This window comes from Schistocerca americana, chromosome 10 (genome assembly GCF_021461395.2).
Source record: "Schistocerca americana isolate TAMUIC-IGC-003095 chromosome 10, iqSchAmer2.1, whole genome shotgun sequence".
NCBI classification, from domain to species: Eukaryota; Metazoa; Arthropoda; class Insecta; order Orthoptera; family Acrididae; genus Schistocerca; species Schistocerca americana.
Window position 1 is genome coordinate 109,013,943 of NC_060128.1, and position 24,072 is coordinate 109,038,014.

The 24,072-nt window shown below is 44.7% G+C and overlaps 1 protein-coding gene across 1 annotated transcript in view; it reads right to left on the minus strand.

Moving 5' to 3' along the window:
* The window catches only part of LOC124552283 (proton-associated sugar transporter A-like), a 124,224-nt gene that overhangs the window by 76,972 nt on the left and 23,180 nt on the right, over positions 1 to 24,072 (minus strand). Inside the window, exon 4 of the mRNA XM_047126561.1 lies at positions 17,104 to 17,205. Within this exon, the coding sequence (XP_046982517.1) occupies positions 17,104 to 17,205 (102 nt within the window). The remainder of the gene's footprint in view (positions 1 to 17,103; positions 17,206 to 24,072) is intronic.

Sequence of the window (24,072 nt, forward strand, 5' to 3'; positions counted from 1 at the left end):
CTCCGGCTCGTAATGATGCATCCATGTTTCGTCACCAGTAATGATCCTGTCTAAGTTGTCCTCTTCGTTACCATAGAGATCCAAATGTTTTTACAGATGTCCAACCGCGTTTCGTTATGCAAGTGTGTGAGTTGTTTTGGGATCCATCTTGCACAAACTTTATGAAACCCAAGTCTTTTTTGGATGATTTCGTAGGCAGAACGGTGACTAATTTGCAGACGATGTGCCACTTTGTCAATAGTTAATTGTCTGTCTAAGAGAATCATTTCACGTGAACGTTCAATGGCTTCTTTGTTAGTGGCGGAAAACGGTCGTCCGGCTCCTTCATGCATATCACTTGTGCGACAATTTTTCAGTCCATTCGTAGACACCCCGTTGTGGCAGAACACTGTTCCCGTACCGTACCGAAAGTCTTCGATGAATTTGGGCCCCTGATACGCCTTCCGACTACAAAAAAGGGATCACTGAACGTTGCTCTTCTTTGGCGCAAATAGGCAGCGGAGCAGCCATGATTAACAGCACGGCAGCGATAGCGAAACTAACCTAGCAGCTTGAAAATTGCAAAGATATAACAACAAACGAACAAAGCATGTGTCATCAACGCATAACGACAGTATTACCAAAATAAACAGAAATATAACTAGTGATTATAGCGATTAAAAGTCTTCTGGGTATTGCCACGTCATTGCTAAAAACTAACAACAATAATAAACTAAAACAAACGTTCCGGCCGAATTGAAACGGCCTTCCTCAGAGCACAATTGGTTTTGCATGGGGATAAGTGCTTCTGTTTATTACAGACTATCGATGTCTCATGTCACTGTTGTAAAACTTTTATTTGGCGCTCTAATATGACTGGCTAGTCATGACGTAAGGGAAGATGGAAGGAAACAGGCTATTCGTGGATGTCCATGTCGTCAACGATTGGTAGCTGTCCGCGAATCAGCGTTATAAATATAACTAAATTGCCGATAATAATTGTCTTACGCTCGTAATTTTGTGAGTGGGGCATACGAGGTGTGGCTAGAAAAAAACCGGACTAGTACTGGTGAAACAATAAAACGAATGCAATAAGACTGAAAGTCGCGTGGCCTGTCACGTGACTCTCGCTCCGCCTACTGCTCGAGTTTCATCTGCCTCCTGCACTCAGTCTGCCCGTGGCGTCTGTTTTAAGTAGTTGACATTTTGTCTGTGCGTCGGAAACTGTTGAGTGTACAGAAAGAACAGCGTGTTAACATCAAATTTTGCTTCAAACTAGGAAAATCTGCAAGTGAAACGTTTGTAATATTACAACCAGTGTACGGCGATGATTGTTTATCGCGAACACAAGTGTTTGAGTGGTTTAAACGATTTAAAGATGGCCGCGAAGACACCAGTGATGACACTCGCACTGGCAGACCATTGTCAGCAAAAACTGATGCAAACATTGAAAAAATCGGTAAACTTGTTCGACAAGATCGCCGTTTAACAATCAGAGCAGTGTCTGAGTTAACAGGAGTTGACAAGGAAAGTGATAGGCAGATTCTTCATGAAAGTTTCAACATGAACAAAGTGTCTTCAAAAATGGTTCCAAAGTGTCTCACAATTGAACAGAAGGAACGCCGAAGAATGATTTGTTCTGACATCCTGGAAAACATTGAAAGTGATCCCACCTTCTTACAAAATGTTATTGCTTGCGATGAATCGTGGTTTTTTACTTACGATCCCGAAACTAAACGCCAATCGATGCATTGGAAAACTCCTGGTTCTCCACGACAAAAAAAAGCACGAATGTCAAAATCGAAATTCAAGGCAATGATGATTGTTTTTTTTTTTTTGACATCAAAGGGATTGTGCACATTGATTGGGTACCAGAGGGACAAACAGTGAATCAGCATTACTACATTAGCGCCCTGGCTACCCTACGTGAGCGAGTACGGAGAAAACGGAACGATTTGTGGAGAAAAAAGTCATGGATCCTTCACCAAGACAATGCCCCAGCTCACAGTGCGTTGTCAGTGAAGACGTTTTTGGCAAAACACAACATTCCCATCTTAGATCATCCACCCTACACACCTGATTTGGCCCCCTGTGACTTTTTTCTTTTCCCTAAAGTCAAATCAGCTTTGAAAGGAACTAGATTTGAGACTGTTGAAGCAGTGAAAGAAAAAGCGACGGAAGTAATGTATGGACTTACCGAAAATGATCTGCAGCATTGCTATGAACAGTGGAAAATTCGTATGGAGCGGTGTAGAGACCGAGGAGGAGAGTACATTGAAGGAGATAACATGAAATTGTAAATAATTGTAAATAAATGTTTTTTCCTGCATCAGTCCGGTTTTTTTCTAGCCGCACCTCGTATTGTCTCAAACTGAAATATTCCAGGTTGGAATTCCCAATGTCGCTCTACTGACTAGCCTAGTATTTGGCGAAGAAGGCCCTGACCCTACATGGTCATTACGCAAACAGCCTGTCAACCGAAAAAAAAAAAACACTAAGATATTGACAGTCTTTAAAAATAAGTATCTCAAGCTTTCCCAGCAGACAGTCCTGGTCAGTATTGCAAAATAATGTTAGAAGCTTATGTCTGGAAACAATTGAATCTTGAGATATTGGATAATTAACTTGTGCAGAGAACGGTCAGCACTCATTTGTAACAGTCTCATAGGCAAGCTGAGCTGTTACATTCGTATGGCTTTCACATTTACCTGATATGAGAAAAAGTCAGGCATTCAGTGGAGTGTGAACGACGCAAACAAGGGTCCTATTGCAACAGACTGCAAATGGCAGTCACATTTTAGGAGCACAGTTCATCCACACCCAAATGTGTTCGCCAATTGGACACACACTATATGGAGGGTTTCATCGTGTTTCCTCCTGAAGCAACCTGTGGAACGCGAGACTCCTGCAGTTAGCAGGAAAATGGAAGGAGGTGGCACGCATCTCAAGCTTTCCAGCCACGCTTCACCACACGGGTCGTGGTGGCTGACCGTACGGGGCGCCGCTTGCAGTGTCAGCACACAGGTAGCCCAACTGAATGCCCCGTATCTCCAGACATACACTACTGGGCCGAAACATTATGACCACTAACCTAACAGCACGATGGTCCACCTTTGGGAAGCAACGTAGCAGCAATCCTGCGTGGCGTGTATTTGATAAGCTCTTAATAGGGTTCTGTGGTGTCACCGCCAGACACCACACTTGCTAGGTGGTAGCTTTAAATCGGCCGCGGTCCATTAGTACATGTCGGACCCGCGTGTCGCCACTGTCAGGGATCGCAGACCGAGCGCCACCACAAGGCAGGTCTCGAGATACGGAATAGCACTCGCCCCAGTTGTACGGACGACGTAGCTAGCGATGCACACTGACGAAGTCTCGCTCATTTGCAGAGCAGATAGTTAGAATAGCCTTCAGATAAGTCAATGGCTACGACCTAGCAAGGCGCCATTAGTAACATTGCATGTATCTAAAGAGTCTCACTTGTATCGCCACAATCTCCAGATGTATCAAAAGGATGGATTAAAGTTAAGTATTCCAGAAGCTACGTACTTTTCTTTATAGCATTCATTACGTATCCTGTTTCAGACCTCACGCCATCCTGCTTTAGCTTAGCGCGTGCCTTTCGGCTTCCTCTCATTGTGTCTAGGCTGTCTTGTCTGGACACAACATTTTTTGGATCCCATCCTCGTCGCCAAAAAATGTTGTGTCTAGACAAGACAGCCTAGACACAATGAGAGGAAGCCGAAAGGCACGCGCTAAGCTAAAGCAGGATGGCGTGAGGTCTGAAACAGGTTACGTAATGAATGCTATAAAGAAAAGTACGTAGCTTCTGGAATACTTAACTTTAATCCATCCTTTTGGTACATCTGGAGATTGTGGCGATACAAGTGAGACTCTTTAGATACATGCAATGTTACTAATGGCGCCTTGCTAGGTCGTAGCCATTGACTTAGCTGAAGGCTATTCTAACTATCTGCTCTGCAAATGAGCGAGGCTTCGTCAGTGTGCATCGCTAGCTACGTCGACCGTACAACTGGGGCGAGTGCTAGTCAGTCTCTCTAGACCTGTCCTGTGGTGGCGCTCGGTCTGCTATCACTGAAAGTGGCGACACGCCGGTCTGACACGTACTAATGGACCGCGGCCGATTTAAAGCTACCACCTAGCAAGTGTGGTGTCTGGCGGTTACACCACAGGTTCAAGCACAAGACGTCTGTAGGTCATGCAATTCCCATACATAACCGGCAGTGCTATGCAGGGTGCTCTAAAACTTCCCTTACAAACTTGTACAGGGGCCTGAGTAGATACACACATCCAAAAAAGTTTTACATCACCACAGTTCCCAGAACTCCTGAAGATACACGTTGTCTTTGGATATTGTATCACAGACACAGCCGCTTTATCTGTTCAGAGATGTCACTAAACGCGCCCAAAGATGTAAGCAACCATGCACGAGCGGCCCCTACTAGACAGAGCGGGTCCGACAGCTGATCAGTTCCAGTCATTCCACCAGGAAGGAGGTACTCGGCTCGTATTGTCTGTAGTTCAACCATGTCTAGACAGTCAGTACCTCGGTTCGATCGCGTGTGTATTGTTACTTTAGGGCTCTCAGCAAGGTAAGTGTCCAGGCGTCATGGAATGAACCAAAACGATGTTGTTCCAACATAGAGGAGATACAGAGAGACAGTAACTGTCCATGACATGCCTCGCAAAGGCATCCCTAGGGCTACTACTGCAGTGCATGACCGCTACCTACGGATTACGGATCAGAGGAAGCCTGACAGCAAAGCCGCCACGAGTAATGCTCTTCGTGCAGCCACAGGGCGCCGCGTGCACAATAGGCTGCATGATGCTCAGCTTCATTCGCGACATCCACGGCGAGGTCCCTCTTTGCAACCACGACACCATACAGCGCGGTACAGAAGGGCCCAACAACATGCTGAATGGACTGCTGAAAATTGGCATTACGTTCTCTTCACCGATGTCGCATATGCCCAACAACATGCTGAATGGACTGCTCAAAATTGGCATTACGTTCTCTTCACCGATGTCGCATATGCCTTCAACCTGACAATCGTCGGAGACGTGTTAGGAGACAACCCGGTCAGGCTGAACGCCTTAGGTACACTGTTCAGCGAATAAAGCAAGATGGAAGTGTAAGCGTAGGCTTCCGCGGCCGTTGTCTTCTTCAATAAAATTCTTCAGGGTATCAGACCGCATCGTCATAATTTTAAAATGCGCCAACGTTTCGGCCAGCGTTGCAGCTAGCCTTCATCAGGGCCTTACGTTAACTGCTAAATGAACACACTTGGTTCCTTAAATAGCTGCACGAGGAAACCGTGTCGTTACTTGATTGGCTGTAAAAGGAGGAGGAGGAGGGGTGAAAGGTATGCTTTATTGGTGTTTCCTTTATTATCTGTCATTGGCTGAAATAGCTGTTTTCTATTGGTCTTTATATTAATCCACCCCATTGGAGGAGACGGACGAATAGCGAACAGGTGATGGCTGTGACGTCACACTGTTTCCATGCTGTCCAGAAGCCGGCTGCGGCGTGCCATTGCTTTGTGTGCTCGCGACCACTACTGCGGCTCTCCGCGTGTCTGCATGGGCCGCCACGGCTCTGCCGCCGTTCCGTAGCCCTGCTATTGCAGGCAGCCAAGACCTCGGAAGCTTGTACCCGTCCTCTCTATTCATGTTGGCGGGTCTTTTGGCTATTTCTATCGCCTCTCTAATCTTTCTTTTGAAAGTGAGAGGCTGTTTCGCCAGGACGCGGGCTTCTTGAAAAAATATTGGTTTCCCGCACTCGTCTCGGTGTTCCGCCACTGCTGACTTAGTGTGTTGTTTCAGGCGGATATATCTTTCATGTTCCGAGAGCCTTGTGCTAATCGGACGTCCCGTCTCACCTATGTAGACTAATCCACAACCAATTTCATACACGCCAGCTGTGTGTAGTTTGTCAGCTGCATCCTTGGCAGAACCGAGCATGTCTGATATTTTGTTTCTGCTTCGGAAAATTGGTTTGATGTCGGCTTTTCGTAGAATTTTGCCAATACGTTCGGTGACCCCTTGTACATATGGTAACACAGCAATGCTCTGTGCCTCCTTCTCCTCTTTCCTATTAGTCTTCTCCCTTGTCGACATGGTGCTGTCTATCATCTGCTTCCCATAGTCATTAGTTCCGAAAATGGACCTGAGGCGTTCAAGTTCTGTCTTCAGATGTTCTTCGTCGCTTATCCTGTACGCTCTCTTCGTTAGCGTGTGCAGGGCGGACTTCTTCTGCGTGGGGTGATGGTGGGAGGAGGCATGAAGGTACCTGTCCGTATTGGTTGGTTTCCTGTACACTTTGTGGCCAAGATGGAAGTCTCCTACTATTTTGGGGTGCCACTATGTGGGGCCGACGTATACCGCTGGTAATCATGGAAGGCACCGTAACGGCTGTACGATACGTGAATATCATCCTCCGACCGACAGTGCAACCATATCGGCAGCATACTGGCGACGCATTCGTCATCATGGACGACAATTCGCGCCTCCATCGTGCACATCTTGTGAATAAATTCCTCCAGTGTAACGCATCGCTCGTCTAGAGTGGCCAGCATATTCTCCAGACATGAACCCTGTCGAAATTGCCTGGGATAGATTGAAAAGGGCTGTTTCTGGACGACGTGACCACTTTGACAGATCTACGCCGAATCGCCGTTGAGGAGTGGGATAATCTGGATCAACAGTGCCTTGATGAACTGGTGGATACTATGGCACGACGACTACAGGCATGCATCAATGTAAGAGGACGGGCTACTCGGTATTAGAGCTACCGCTGTGTACCGGTGTGTTCACCACCTCTGAAGGTGCAATGTGTTGTTTTCATGAGCAATAAAAAGGGCGGAAATGATGTTTATGTTGATCTCTATTCCAATTTTCTGTACAGGTTCCGGAACTCTCGGAACCCAGGCGATGCAAAACTTTTTTTAGTGTGTGTGTGTGGTATTTCGAATGGGAATTCAAGTCCGGTAACGCACCGTGTTACAACCATTTGGAAGCACGTTGGTAACGCGATTAGAGCACACTACATATATGGGTAATTCAGAAGCAGCTGTACACAATTCGTGGGTGTAATGTATGCATCAAAATAAGAGTAAAATGTTAAATAAATTTTTGTGTGAAACTGCTTTATTTCGGATTAAAGACGCGTAACATCATTTGCGGTAGACATGGCTTCAGGCGCATCGTCTTCGCCTGCATATCGACTGATGTGCCCCTGCATATTTCAGTCGGCAGCCAAGAGAGTATCCATAAAACTAAGAAACTAAACTCCACCCAGACAGGCCGTGAAGGCCAAGCGGTACTGCCCGCCCGCCGTGTCATCCTCCAACCTCAGGCATCACTGGATACGGATATTGTGGGGCGGGGGGGGGGGGGGGGGGGGTAAGGTGGTGGGGAGGAGCACGCGGTCAGCACACCGCTCTCCCGGCCGTATGTCAGTTTCCGAGACCGGAGCCGCTACTTCTCAGTCAAGTAGCTCCTCAGTTTGCCTCACAAGGGCTGAGTGCACCCCGCTTGCCGACAGCGCCGGGCAGGGCGGACGGTCACCCATCCGGGTGCGATCCCAGCCCGACAGCGCTTAATTTCGGAGATCTGACGGGAAGCGGTGTTACCACTGCGGCAAGGCCGCTGGTTCAGTGTCGCTCATCCCGATTAGTGGACAGATCGTGCGGGACCAGTTGCTCGGCCCTCGACTACCACCTCTGGGGCCGTCCCGAGGAGCTCGTGCACGGTGACGCAGTTGAGCACGTAGTGCAAACTGCAGCAACGAACTGAAAATGGCTGCGCAACTGTCCTGAACGAGATGAACGGAGTCGGAAACAAATCGAGCACGTCACTGTCTTCGCCCACATGGACATAATTTTGAACATGTCCTCGAGTAAACCTACAGTACGTAGTTGCGTTGAATTTCGGGTCACTTCGTGTCGTTACCTTCTGAGAAGAATTAATTTTTTGTTGCACTTGCGATCCGTATGCTACTGGTTAACTGTGGAATAAGCAGTTTCAGACAACACCCACGAAGTATGTACAGTTACTTTTGAAGCACTCTGTGGTGTCACCGCCAGGCACCACACTTGCTAGGCTGTAGGCTTCAAATCGGCCGCGGTCCGTCAGTACACATCTAACCCGCGAGTCGCCACTGTCGACGCTAGCAGACCGAGCGCCGCCACTCGGCTGGTCTTAAGAGACAAGCTGGCGCACTGGCCAGTTCTACAGCCGACTTTAGTAGGAATGGTTCACTCGGTAGAGCTTCTGAGATCCCATGTGCAGAGACGCTAGTTAGCATAGCCTTCAGCTAAGTCAGTAGCTACGACCCAGCCAGGCGCCACATACAGTTTATGCATTGACAATTGATCTATATGTGTGAAGCAATCAGAATTGTAAAGGAGTAGTCGCAGTTCAGTCTGTAAATGCACTTGTAAATATTATTGTACAAAGTCAAGATCGACGTTCATCGCTGATGCTGAATTAAAGCTAAGTATTTTATTGTATTCCTGTCTACTAGCTTCTAATCACCTAAGTTGTTCCAGATACATCCCGTCAAGTACAGTTCATTGATCCTCACGTCAGCCTAATTGATCAACGCGTGCTATAATGGCCACCCCTTGTGATCAGACTAAGAGTCAAATTGCGTGACTCAGCCGGGTCACCCTTTTTCCATGAGGCCCATAGTTCCGTCTCATACATAACACACTCTACACATAAAAAAGCAATGTCCTGACTGAGTGACTGCGTGACTGGCCCACCATCGCCCAGCACATATTGCTGAGAACAGTAACTTGAAGTTTGGAGAAAGTGTGGATCTTATACTGTGGGAATCGTTTAAGAAGGGTTGTCTGAAATTCCACTGCAAATAAGGTAGAAACAGGCGATGAAAAATTTTTTTGAAAGTAGGTCGATATTAAGGAAATTTTGAAGATAGAACTACGAAAACTCGTATTCGGTTTCTCAGTCAGAAAATAAAAAAAGACGTGTTTCAGCATTTTTAGAAATTCAACCACTAAGGGGGTAAAACAGAGGGTGAAACTTTTATGAAAATAAATAATTGCTAAAGAACTACTATAGTTCAATTCTTTTATCTTGGCGGCTCGCGCATGCTCGCCCAGACGCTGGAGATTGCTGCGTTGCCAGTTGAACACGACGCACGCGCCAATAGAAGCAGCGCCATAGTATAGCATAGTTCGCAAGCTTACGTGTAGGGGGGAGCGCGCAGTTCATGAAGTAAAGCCACCACGGCCGCATTAACCCTTTCGCTGCTACAAAGACGTGCTCCCTGCATTCCGCGCTGTGGGCGATTTTGTCACTGCACTGCTCGCCTGTGCAGACACATTGTGTTCCGACTGCTTTGACACTCTTTATCATTCGATTCCACAAAAACTATTTGGCTCAAAAATTAGATTTTTACCTATCTTCTTGACTGATACCTTCCCCCATAAAGGACTTAATTTTGTTTCGATGTTCAACGCAGTTATTATGCAGCATTAAATATAGTAAACCTTTGCACGAAATTGTGAAGAGTTTGCAGAGGTAAAAGTCCATAGAGTATACTTTCCGTATGGTCGATTTTAGTTGCCACAATGTTGAGAATGAAATGTGGACAAGATACCTATATATTTCATTTAATTTAAGTACCACATAAGCGTCGTATGTAATATTGGGAAATATTCCACCTTTCGCGACTGTAACAAAAGTTTTACTTACACTGGGCACGTTTGGCTTTATTTTAAAGCACTTCAATCAATCAAAAGGAAGTAGACAAAATACATTAAACAAAACTGTGGACTTACAAAAACATTAGGACTTGAATATACCGTCTGTCAGTGAAGTGCTCAGAGCTATGTCAAATATAATTTTGTGTGTGGCACACACAAACAGCATTTATTTGCTAAAACACTGATGAGCCAACACAAACGTTGAATATTGTGCTACCGCAGCACAAAACTACGAAAGGTGACTTGACAATGGAGGACACAAAATACAGTCCTCTTATGATGCTTCAAAAGAGAGAAAAGCGTCTGGTCTAAATAAGTCGCTTATTACAGTTGCAGAAGAGGGATATATTTCAATACCATTGGTAAAACTGCGACTGTGGAACAAAAACAAGAAATAGAACATGAATACCATTGTGTATGTGCCATACCTTTCATCGATGGAAGTGCTTTAAAATAAAGCCAAAGGCGCCGTGTGTAAATAATACTTTTATTACAGTCGCGAAAGACGGAATATTTCTCAGTATTACATACGACACCTATGTCGTACTTAAATTAAATGAGATATTGTTATACAGTAAATATTATATGAAATTTAGGTATCTTGTCCACATTTCATTCTCAACATTGTGGCAACTAAAATCGACCATACGGAAAGTTCAAAATGGTTCAAATGGCTCTGAGAATTATGGGACTCAACATCTGTGGTCATCAGTCCCCTAGAACTTAGAACTACTTAAACCTAACTAACCTAAGGACATCACACACATCCAGGCCCGAGGCAGGATTCGAACCTGCGACCGTAGCAGTCGCGCGGTTCCGGACTGAGCGTCTGGAACCGCTAGACCACCGCGGCCGGCCCTTACGGAAAGTATACGCTATGGACTTTTACCTCTGCAAACTCTTCAAAATTTCGTGCAGTGGTTTACTACATTTAATGCTGCACATCAAAACAAAATTAAGTCGTTTATGAGGGGATAAGGCAAGAAGACGTGTAAAAATCAAATTTTTTGGTCAAATAGTTTTTGTGAAATCGAATGATAAGTGTGTCAAAGCAGTGGGAACACCATGTGTCTGCACAGGCGAGAAGTGCAGTGATGACAAAATCGCGCACAGCGCGGAATGCGGGGAGCACGTGTCTGCAGCAGCGAAAAAGTTAATGAAGAGGCAAAGCACTAGAAATTTCATTCAAACGAATAAAATTCGTGAAGTAAGGCACTCTAATATTGTTTTTAAATAAAGAAAATATTACGCACCGCACAAGGTGTGAACTCATAACCTTTCCCTTGGCAGCCCAACACCTTAACCATTCCGCTACCTCAGCTCATCAAACAGTGTAACTCCATAAGGGCTCTAACAGCTCACGCAACTACTTATAAACACTGTTGGTATGACTATGAATTACTCACGCTTCGTCGAAGTACAATAGGAAATAAACAATTACCGCTGTTCTTTATTGCGAAAAAGCAGTTCGTGAGATTGAAACAAACACCTTTCCTTGCTATCGCCTGAATTAGGAGTCTTATTGCTTGTTTGGTTTAATTAATTAATAGAATATGAAGCAATTGGTATAAAGAATGCTTTTTCCAAAATTCTGTAAAATAAAGTCTGCTATCAAGACATTGCTTTTGTTCTATTGCTTTATTTATGACTGAACGTTTCTAAAACTGAAGACTCGTCCGTGCTCTGCACTGCTGTCGAGATCTGGCAACGTCGTTCTCTGTTCATTGGCTGACTGTGTTTTGTGACGTCAGATGCGCAGAACGAACCTAAACTCGGCCGCCAAGATATATGACGCGCACTTTTTAAAGGATTTTTAAGGCTACATCTAGGGTAATTGGTATTTGACTTCTCAATCAAAAATGAAAAAAAAACGTTTTTCAGTGTTTCTGGAAATTCAAACCATAAGAGAGTGCAATAGGGGATGCAAATTTTTAAGAAAATATTTCGTTGCATTAAAAGAATTTTAAAACTAAATTTATGAAAATTGGTATTTCACCTCCAAGTTAGACATAAAGAAGTATTTGCTATGTGATGAAAGTTGCAGTGGAAATACACTGAAGAGCCAAAGAAACTGGTACATGTGTCTAATATCGTGTAGGGCCCCCGCGAGCACGAAGAAGTGCTGTAACACGACATGGCGTGGACTCGACTAATGTCTGAAGTAGACCTGGAGGGAACTGACACAATGAATCCTGCCGGGCTGTCCATAAATCTGTAAGAGTACGAGGGGCTGGAGGTCTTTTCTGAACAGCACGTTGCAATGCCCCAGATGTCCTCTATAATTTTCATGTCTAGCGAGTTTGCTGCGTCCTCCGCCACCTGACGGCAACTCCTAGAGACTACTGATGATGTGACTAGCACTTGCTCACTGCCTTGTTTCATTGGAGAACACTGCCTAGGAGAATTCCCCCGTCCGAATCTTGGTGATTTTTCGCGCCGCGGTAACTGCAGGCGAAAGATACATGGAAGAGCCGAAGAAACTGGTACGCTTGCCTAATATCTTGTAGAGCCCCCGCAAGCAAGCAGAAGTGCCGCAACACGACGTGGCACGGACTCGGCTAATGTATGAGGTGGTGCTGAATGGAACTGAAATCATGAATCCTGCAGGCCTGTCCATAAATCTACCTCAACAACACGTTGCAAGGCATCTCAGATATGCACAATAATGTTCATGTTTGGGAAGTTTAGTGGCCAGCGGAAGTGCTTAAACTCAGAAGAGTGTTCCTGGAGCCACTCCGTAGCATTTCTAGACATGTGGGGTGTCACATTGTCCTGCTGGAATTGCCCAAGTCCGTCAGTATGGGCATGAATGGATGCAGGTGATCAAACAGGATGCTTACGTACGTGTCACCAGCCAGAGCTGTATCTAGGTGTATCAGGGCTCCCATATCACTCCAACTGCACACGCCCCACACCATTACAGAGCCTCAACCAGCTTGAACAGACCCTCGCTGATATGCAGGGTCCTTCGATTCATGACATTGTCTCCATACCTCTACACGATGCAATTTGAAACGAGTCACATCCGACCAGGCAACATGTTTCCAGTCATCAACAGCCCAATGTCGGTGCTGACAGGCCCAGGCGAAGCGTAAAGCTCTGTGTCGTGCATGAGTGGGCCTTCGGCTCCGTAAGTCAATATCGATGACGTTTTGTCTAATGGCTCACACGCTGACACTTGATGACCCAGTACTGAAATCTGCAGCAATTTGGTGAAATGCTACGCTTCCTGTCACGTTGAACGATTTTCTTCAGTCGTCGTTGGTGCCGTTCTTACACGGTCTTTTTCCGACAGCAGCGATGTCGGAGATTTGATGTTTTACCGGGTTCCTGATATTACGGTACTCTCGTGGAATGGTCGTACGGGAAAATCCCCGCTTCACCGCTGCCTAGGAGATGCTGTGTCACATCAATCGTGCGCCGACTATAATGCCACGTTCAAACTCACTTAAATCTTGATATATCCTGTCATTGTAGCAGCACGAACCGTTCTAACTGTGCCAGACACTTGTAGTCTTATAAAGGATTTGCCGACCGCAAGCGTCGTATTCTGACACTGTACATATCTCTGTACTTGATACGCGTGCCTATACCAGTTTCTTTGGCGCTTCAGTGTATGTCCACATGAACGCAACAGGCATGGTTAACAAAGACCTTTTGACTGCAGCTACGAGAATCGCTTTCTGGTCAGAAGTACATTCGGAAAAGGACATACTTATATGGCCTTAATTAGAGTGGAAAGCTTAGAAGGCGTTGCAGTTTGTGAACAACATAAAAATTCAATAAAATAAAAACAAAACAAAAGACCTCTTCAGGATATAGAGTCTACGCGTCCGATAAGCAACATTTGTATATGGCAGTTTAAAATAAAAGCATTACATCTTCTTACAGGCGATGGTATTGGTCACAACCAGAAAAGGTCTTATACACTCCTGGAAATTGAAATAAGAACACCGTGAATTCATTGTCCCAGGAAGGGGAAACTTTATTGACACATTCCTGGGGTCAGATACATCACATGATCACACTGACAGAACCACAGGCACATAGACACAGGCAACAGAGCATGCACAATGTCGGCACTAGTACAGTGTATATCCACCTTTCGCAGCAATGCAGGCTGCTATTCTCCCATGGAGACGATCGTAGAGATGCTGGATGTAGTCCTGTGGAACGGCTTGCCATGACATTTCCACCTGGCGCCTCAGTTGGACCAGCGTTCGTGCTGGACGTGCAGACCGCGTGAGACGACGCTTCATCCAGTCCCAAACATGCTCAATGGGGGACAGATCCGGAGATCTTGCTGGCCAGGGTAGTTGACTTACACCTTCTAGAGCACGTTGGGTGGCACGGGATACATGCGGACGTGCATTGTCCTGTTGGAACAGCAAGTTCCCTTGCCGGTCTAGGAATGGTAGAACGATGGGTTCGATGACGGTTTGGATGTACCGTGCACTATTCAGTGTCCCCTCGACGACCACCAGTGGTGTACGGCCAGTGTAGGAGATCGCTCCTCACACCATGATGCCGGGTGTTGGCCCTGTGTGCCGCGGTGGTATGCAGTCCTGATTGTGGCGCTCACCTGCACGGCGCCAAACACGCATACGACCATCATTGGCACCAAGGCAGAAGCGACTCTCATCGCTGAAGACGACACATCTCCATTCGTCCCTCCATTCACGCCTGTCGCGACACCACTGGAGGCGGGCTGCACGATGTTGGGGCGTGAGCGGAAGCCGGCCTAACGGTGTGCGGGATCGTAGCCCAGCTTCATGGAGACGGTTGCGAATGGTCCTCGCCGATACCCCAGGAGCAACAGTGTCCCTAATTTGCTGGGAAGTGGCGGTGCGGTCCCCTACGGCACTGCGTAGGATCCTACGGTCTTGGCGTGCATCCGTGCGTCGCTGCGGTCCGGTCCCAGGTCGACGGGCACGTGCACCTTTCGCCGACCACTGGCGACAACATCGATGTACTGTGGAGACCTCACGCCCCACGTGTTGAGCAATTCGGCGGTACGTCCACCCGGCCTCCCGCATGCCCACTATACGCCCTCGCTCAAAGTCCGTCAACTGCACATACGGTTCACGTCCACGCTGTCGTGGCATGCTACCAGTGTTAAAGACTGCGATGGAGCTCCGTATGCCACGGCAAACTGGCTGACACTGACGGCGGCGGTGCACAAATGCTGCGCAGCTAGCGCCATTCGACGGCCAACACCGCGGTTCCTGGTGTGTCCGCTGTGCCGTGCGTGTGATCATTGCTTGCACAGCCCTCTCGCAGTGTCCGGAGCAAGTATGGTGGGTCTGACACACCGGTGTCAATGTGTTCTTTTTTCCATTTCCAGGAGTGTATGTCAGGAAACCAGTACCTGCTGCGAAATGGGCCGTTATACTTACTACCCGTAATGCGAACTTTATTCACAGATGAGGTGGGATTCACGAAAGTTGGTGTAGTAAACTATGACAACAAGCGCGTGTTGGCGGGTGTAATCCTCGAGCAACCGTCGGGCTGAGGTATCTCGATCACTTCAGGATCAGTTTACGGGCAGGAACAGTCTTTGGGCCATACACTTTACCAAACAGACTAAGAAGGTGCTGCGTAAATCCGATTTCTGCTCAATGTATTACACTACTGGCCATTAGAATTGCTACACATGAAGACGACGTGCTACAGATGCGAAATTTAACCGACAGGAAGAAGATGCTGTGAAACGCAAATGATTAGATTTTAAGAGGATTCACACAAGGTTGGCGCCGGTGGCGACACCTACAACGTGCTGAAATGAGGAAAGTTTCCAACCGATTTCTCATACACAAACAGCAGTTGACCGGCGTTGCCTGGTGAAACATTGTTGTGATACCTCGTGTAAGGAGGAGGAATGCGTACCACCACGTTTCCGACTTTGATAAAGGTCGGATTGTAGCCTATCGCGACTGCGGTTTATTGTATGGCGACATTGCTGCTCGCGTTGGTCGACATCCAATGACTGTCAGCAGAATTTGGAATCGGTGGGTTCAGGAGGGTAATACGGAACGCCGTGCTGGTCCAAACGGCCTCGTTTCACTAGCAGTCGAGATGACAGGCATCTTATCCGCATGGCTGTAACGGATTGTGCAGCCACGTCTCGATCCCTGAGTCAACAGATGGGGACGTTTGCAAGACAACAACCATCGTCACCAACAGTTCGACGACATTTGCAGCAGCATGGACTATCAGCTCGGAGACCACGGCTGCACTTATCCTTGACGCTGCATCACACACAGAAGCGCCTGCGATTATGTGCTCAACAACGAACCTGGGTGCACGAATGGGAAAACGTCATTTTTTCGGGTGAATGCAGGTTATGTTTACAGCATCACAGTGGTCGCTTCCGTGTTTGGCGACATCGCGGTGAACGCACATTGGAAGCGTGTATTCGTCATCGCCATACTGGCGTATCAGCCGGCGTGATGGTATGGGGTGCCATTGGTTACACGTCTCGGTCACCTATTGTTCGCATTGATGGCACTTTGAACAGTGGACGTTACATTTCAGATGTGTTACGACCCGTGGCTCTACCCTTCATTCTATCCCTGCGAAACCCTACATTTCAGCAGGATAATGCACGACCGCATATTGCAGGTCCTGTATGGACCTTTCTGGATACAGAAAATGTTTGACTGCTGCCCTGGCCAGCACATTCTCCAGATCTCTCACTTATTGAAAACGTGTGGTCAATGGTGGCCGAGCAACTGGCCCGTCACAATACGCCAGTCACTACTCTTGGTGAACTGTGGTATCGTGTTGAAGCTGCATTGGCAGCTGTACCTGTACTCAGTGCCCAGGCGTATCAAGGCTGTTATTACGGCCGGAGTTGGTTGTTCTGGGTACTGATTTCTGAGGATCTATGCACTCAAATTGCGTGAACATATAATCACATGTCAGTTCTAGTATAATTTATTTGTCCAATGAATACCCATTTATCATCTGCATTTCTTCTTGGTGTAGCAATTTAATGGCCAGTAGTGTACCATTCTTATTGGAGCAAGTTACCTTTACAGAGAAGAAACAACTATTGTTTATGCACGAGATGGCGCCACCGCATTTTCTAGAGATCCAATGTTCCGTGGCCAATGGATTTGTCAAGCAGGTCCAATAGCATGGCCTCCCTGTTCACCTGACCAGAACCCATCGAATTCATGGTTGTGCTGAGATTTGAAGGCACAGGTGAGCGCCCAGCCCGTCGACAATGTACGGATGTTAGGGGAGCCTGTGACCAGCACGGATTGCCCCTGGCTGCCCCTGTACTTTTCCCTTGGTGTCAGGCGGCTACGGAAAGTAAACAGAGTACAGGGGGAGAGGTAGAGGAAAAGTCAGAGAGCGGGCTACTCACCGATGAAGGTGGCGTCCCAGTTGATGCCGCCCAGGGCGTAGCCCATGAAGCCGCCCAGGCCGGCCATGATGGTGAACGTGCTGAGTCCCCGCGCGTGGTCCTCTGCAACAGCAAACAATCCTGCTGGAAGAACATCCGCAACTATTATAGCAGAGGTTGGAAATAACGCTTCAGTTGAAAATTACTTTATTTTCACACGACCGGTTTCGGACCGTTATAAGCCCATCCTCAGGTGTCGTTTTGCGCTCATAGGCAGCACACGGCGTCTGGTACACCCGGCGCTCGGGGACCACAGCCCAGCTACGACACCTGAGGATGGGCTTATAACAGTCTGAAACTGGTCGTGTGAAAATAAAGTAATTTGCATCTGAAGCAGTATTTTCAACCTCTGCCTCTGTAACAGGTAAGAGCCGCTCTTTTCAAAAATGGGAGATCGACTACGACCAATCGATCTAGTCCTAATTAGGGCCTTCGCGTATTACTGACGATGACAACACGGAGAGTGTCATCACCAGATTTCCCAGCAAATTTGCTCAATGGAAGAGGAGCCAAAACACGCGAACACGTGTCTCGGATTACCCGTGAATACTCGACCGTTTCTGAAAAAACCATGGCCAAAATTTCCGAGGCATTTTCTAGGTACTTGTGTACGTCTTACCGCACCGTACCATAGACAAGAATAGAAGCTTTCGAAATGTGGTGCTACAGGCTGATGATTAGATGGGTAGATCACATAACCAATGAGGAGGCTCTGAATATAATTGGGGAGTAGAGGAATTTGTGGCACAACTTGACTAGAAGAAGGCATCGGTTGGTGCAACATGTTCTGAGGCATCAAGGGATCACCAATTTAGTATTGGACGGCAGTGTGGAGGGTAAAAAGAGGAGACCAAGAGATGAATACACTAAGCAGATTCAGAAGGATGTAGGTTGCACTAGGTACTCGGAGATGGGGAAGCTTGCGCAGGTCTGAGTAGCATGGAGAGCTGCATCAAACCAGTCTCAGGACTGAAGACCACAACAACAACAACAACAATAAGAAAAAATGATAGCACAATTTTGCGCCCAGTGTTCGAAACGCGATTATAGTTAACTTCATTTAATTTTTATTGTTTTTATTTATCTACACATGTCCGTAGATGATTATTATTATTATTTCTTTCTTTTCTCAGACGTTATGTCTGGTCAAAAATGGGAAGTGACACGGACCTTGATCAAGCGTGACTTCCTTTTAACAGTATGATATATGTTATATTGCATTTAGGAACTTTCGGGTAATTGAACATGTATCAATAATTACGAATTTCTGTAGTTGTATATATAATTTTGGATGTAGCTGTATCGCATTGATGTACTTGTGGATATTGTGTGGTATGACTCCTGTAGTTGATAGTATAATTGGTATAATGTCAACTTTATCCTGATCCCACATGTCATTGACTTCCTCAGCCAGTTGGATGTATTTTTCAATTTTTACTCCTGTTTTCTTTTGTATATTTGTTGTATTGGGTATGGATATTTCGATTAGTTGTGTTAATTTCTTCTTTTTATTGGTGAGTATGATGTCAGGTTTGTTATGTGGTGTTGTTTTATCTGTTATAATGGTTCTGTTCCAGTATAATTTGTATTCATCATTCTCCAGTACATTTTGTGGTGCATACTTGTATGTGGGAACGTGTTGTTTTATAAGTTTATGTTGTAAGGCAAGCTGTTGATGTATTATTTTTGCTACATTGTCATGTCTTCTGGGGTATTCTGTATTTGCTCGTATTGTACATCCGCTTGTGATGTGATCTACTGTTTCTGTTTGTTGTTTGCAAAGTCTGCATTTATCTGTTGTGGTATTGGGATCTTTAATAATATGCTTGCTGTAATATCTGGTGTTTATTGTTTGACCCTGTATTGCAATCATGAATCCTTCCGTCTCACTGTATATATTGCCTTTTCTTAGCCGTATGTTGGATGCGTTTTGATCGATGTGTGGCTGTGTTAGATGATACGGGTGCTTGCCATGTAGTGTTTTCTTTTTCCAATTTACTTTCTTCGTATCTGTTGACGTTATGTGATCTAAAGGGTTGTAGAAGTGGTTATGAAATTGCAGTGGTGTAGCCGATGTATTTATACGAGTGATTGCTTTGTGTATTTTGCTAGTTTCTGCTCGTTCTAGAAAGAATTTTCGTAAATTGTCTACCTGTCCATAATGTAGGTTTTTTATATCGATAAATCCCCTTCCTCCTTCCTTTCTGCTTAATGTGAATCTTTCTGTTGCTGAATGTATGTGATGTATTCTATATTTGTGGCATTGTGATCGTGTAAGTGTATTGTGTGCTTCTAGGTCTGTGTTACTCCATTTCACTACTCCAAATGAGTAGGTCAATATTGGTATAGCGTAAGTATTTATAGCTTTTGTCTTGTTTCTTGCTGTCAATTCTGTTTTCAGTATTTTTGTTAGTCTTTGTTTATATTTTTCTTTTAGTTCTTCTTTAATATTTGTATTATCTATTCCTATTTTTTGTCTGTATCCTAGATATTTATAGGCTTCTGTTTTTTTTCCATCCCTTCTATGCAGTCGCTGTGGTTATCCAATATGTAATCTTCTTATTTAGTGTGTTTTCCCTTGACTATGCTATTTTTCTTACATTTGTCTGTTCCTAAAGCCATATTTATATCATTGCTGAATACTTCTGTTATCTTTAGTAATTGGTTGAGTTGTTGATTTGTTGCTGCCAGTAGTTTTAGATCATCCATGTATAGCAAATGTGTGATTTTGTGTGGGTATGTTCCAGTAATATTGTATCGATGATTTGTATTATTTAGCATGTTGGATAGTGGGTTCAGAGCAAGGCAGAACCAGAAAGGACTTAAAGAGTCTCCTTGGTATATTCCACGCTTAATCTGTATTGGCTGTGATGTGATATTATTTGAATTTGTTTGGATATTATTATTATTATTATTATTATTATTATTATTATTACAGGATTAATCAGTACAAAGATTAATTAATAACAACATCTTGTTGTATTCCTGTTATCCTCCGCCAAGCCTCTTTATCCAGCGCATCTTCCTTGTCGACGCTGCGATGTTCTATTACTCCACTTATGTGGTCTTTCCAAGAACGTCGTGGTCTTTCGCGCTTACGTCTGCCGGGTGGTTTCCATTCGTAAACATTCTTTGGCCACCGATGATCTGGCATTCTCATCATATGCCCGTCCCATTTTAACGCTGATATCAAATCCTGGCCGGCTGGTGTGACGGAGCGGTTCTAGGCGCTTCAGTCTGGAACCGCGCGACCGTTACGGTCGCAGGTTCGAATCCTGCCTCGGGCATGGATGTGTGTGATGTCCTTAAGTTAGTTAGGTTTAAGTAGTTCTAAGTTCTAGGGACTGATGCCCTCAGATGTTAAGTCCCATAGTGCTCAGAGCCATTTGAACCATCAAATCCTGGTCCTCCAAGTTCGGGGTTTGGGTTAATGAGCCAGCATCCCATTATCCACAAAAAACTTCAATAAGCTCGAGAATCTAAAGCGGAACCTAGGAAATTGGATAGAAACTCATTACGACAATTATTGGTAAGGAAAAGGACATTGCAAGTTGGTACACGCAATATTCAAAGCCTGACAAATGTCCGTATAAGATAACTACACAAATGTTTCTTATCAGATTATGGCATACAAGGGCGTTACATTAATTCAGAAATTAGTGCTGGATTTCGCAGTAAGTGCAATACATATATTACGTATCTGTGTGTAGTATTTTGAGGGTTACAATTCTTTAAAATTCTCATATTTTGGTATTTAATTCTGATACCAATTCTTATATTAATTATTACGTTTTGCTCATATATTATTCTTCATAAAAATATGGTGTATTCCCTCGGATGATAGCGATAGTAGAAATAATCGATACACAGATATTCCGAACACAACGAGCATCGCGCTAAGACAGCTTTTCTACAATGACATTTCTTCGTACGAGTTTCGCTCGGGAAACAAACGAAGATTTCGAGAGTTGCCAGTAATTCCGCGGCGAACGATGCATAACGGATCATTTTTCAGAAAACTGGCGCTTGCACTTGATTATGAATCAAGATACGGTATAGGACACTTCACTGAAAACAATTTCAAAAATTTTTCTATTTTTGTTTTACATATACATCTATATCTACATGGATACTCTGCAAATCACATTTGAGTGCCTGACAGAGGGTTCATCGTGCCACCTTCACAATTCTCTATTATTCCAATCTCGTATAGCGCGCGGGAAGAATGAACACCTATATGTTTCCGTACGAGCTCTGATTTCCCTTATTTTATATTGGTGATCGTTCCTCCCTATGTAGGTCGGTGTCAGCATAATATTTTCGGACTCCGAGGAAAAAATTGACGATTGTAATTTCGTGAGAAGATTCCGTCGCAACGAAAAACGCCTTTCCTTTAATGATGTCCAGCCCAAATCCTGTACCATTTCTGTGACACTCTCTCACATATTTCGCGATAATACAAAACGTGCTGCCTTTCTTTGAACTTTTTCGATGTACTCCGTCAGTCCTATCTGGTAAGGATCCCACACCGCGCAGCAGTATTCTAAAAGAGGACGGACAAGCGTAGTGTACGCAGTCTCCTTAGTAGGTCTGTTACATTTTCTAAGTGTCCTGCCAATAAAACGCAGTCTTTGGTTTCACTTCCCCACAATATTTTCTATGGGTTCCTTCCAATTTAAGTTGTTCGTAATTGTAATGCCTAGGTATTTAGTTGAATGTACAGCTTTTACATGAGACTGATTTATCGTGTAACCGAAGTTTAATGAGTTCCTTTTAGCGCTCATGTGGATGACCTCACACTTTTCTTTATTTATGGTCAACTGCCACTTTCCGCATCATTCAGATATCTTTTCTAAATGGTTTGTAATTTGTTTTGATCTTCTGATGACTTTATTAGTCGATAAACGACAGCGTCATCTGCAAACAACCGAAGACGGCTCCTCAGATTGTCGCTCAAACCGTTTATATAGATAAGGAACAGCAAAGGGCCTATAACACTACCTTGGGAAACGCCAGAAGTCACTTCTGTTTTACTCGGTGAGTTTCCGTCAGTTACTGCGAACTGTGACCTCTCTGACAGGAAATCACAAATCCAGTCACATAACTGAGACGATATTCCATAAACACGTAACTTCACTACGAGCCGCTTGTGTGGTACAGTGCCAAAGCCTTCCGGAAATCCAGAAATACGGAATCGATCTGAAATGGCTTGTCAATAGCGCTCAACACTTCATGTGAATAAAGAGCTAGTTGTGTTTCACAGGAACGATGTTTTCTAAACCCATGTTCACTATGTATCAATAGACCGTTTTCTTCGAAGTAATTCATAATGTTCGAACACAATACATGTTCCAAAATTCTGCTGCATTTCGACGCTAACGATATGGGCCTGTAATTTAGTGGATTATTCCTACTACCTTTCTTAACTGTGCACCTTTCCAGTCTTTAGGTACGGATCTTTCGTCGAGCGAACGGTTGTATATGATTGTAAAGTATGAAGCTAATACATCAACGTACTCCGAAAGGAACCTAATTGGTATGCAGTCTGGAACAGAAGACTTGCTTTTATTAAGTTATTTAAGTTGCTTCACTACTCCGAGGATGTTTAGTTCTATGTTACTCATGTTGGCAGCTGTTTTCGATTCAAATTCTGGAATATTTACTTCGTCTTTTTTTTAAGGCATTTCGGAAGGCTGTGTTTCGTAACTCTGCTTTGGCAGCACTGTCTTCAATAGTATCTTCATTGCTATCGCGCGGAGAAGGCACTGATTGTTTCTTGTCGCCAACGTTCTTCACATACGAGCAGAATCTCTTTGGATTTTCTGCTAAGTTTCGAGACAAAGTTTCGTTGTGGAGACTGTTATAAGCATCTCGCATTGAAGTCTGCGCTAAATTTCGGGCTTCTGTATAAGAACGCATAATCTTGGGGATTTTGCGTCTGTTTAAATTTGGCACTTTTGTTCCGTTGTTTCTGCAACAGCGTTATAACCCGTTTTGTGTACCAAGGAGTATTAGCTCCGTTGTTTGTTAATTTATTTGGTATAAATCCGTCAATTGCTGCCGATACTATTTCTTTAAGACACATCTGGTCTACACTTATATCATTAATTTGGAATGAGTGGAGATTGTCTCTCAGGAAGGCCTCAAGTAAATTTTTATACGCTTTTTCGAATAAGTATATTTTTCGCTTATTTTTCGAGGATTTCGGGATTACAATATTCAATATTAATTCATTAATCTGACAAGAAAGTAGTTGGCGAGTACGGACGTCGTTATATCGATATACAGTGGAAAACATTCGTCTAACGATCTACTGCAGATCTGGATATACAAACGAAACACAAAAATAAAAGCAATAATCGTGTTTCGAACACTGGGGGGCAACATTTAGAAGTGCGAAACGCACACAAACTACCTGCAAAACTCTGACCGTGGTTTTCTCAGAAACGGCCGAGCTCCATCTATGAATAAGCCGAGACACGTGCCGGATAATCTGACTCCTCTTCCACTGAGCCAAGTTTCCGGGGAATCCGGTGGTGGCGCTTACCGTGTCCTACTGATGAGTAACCGACTCTTTACTGCCTGAAACCAGCGGCGTAATTGAGTTGGGTCAACCGCGACACTGCATTGCGCTGGGGCCTCCAAGAATAGGATGCCCCTAGCGTCTGAAAGCAATAAACGAAAAAAAAAACAAGGAATTATTAAAATGGAAAGAAAAAAATTGAAAAATTAGTAAGATCGATCGATCCGATCAAGTGAAACTTCCCCTTTGAATGTTATGAATTACTGTGCTAGTAAACTTCTACGATATTTGATTTTCAAACAGTTGATCAAAACTCAACGTACTCAGTTTTTTCTTTAATTATTCCGATTATCACTAAACTGACACAATATTTTAGCGCAACGCAATATCTTTCAATAAGCCCTACA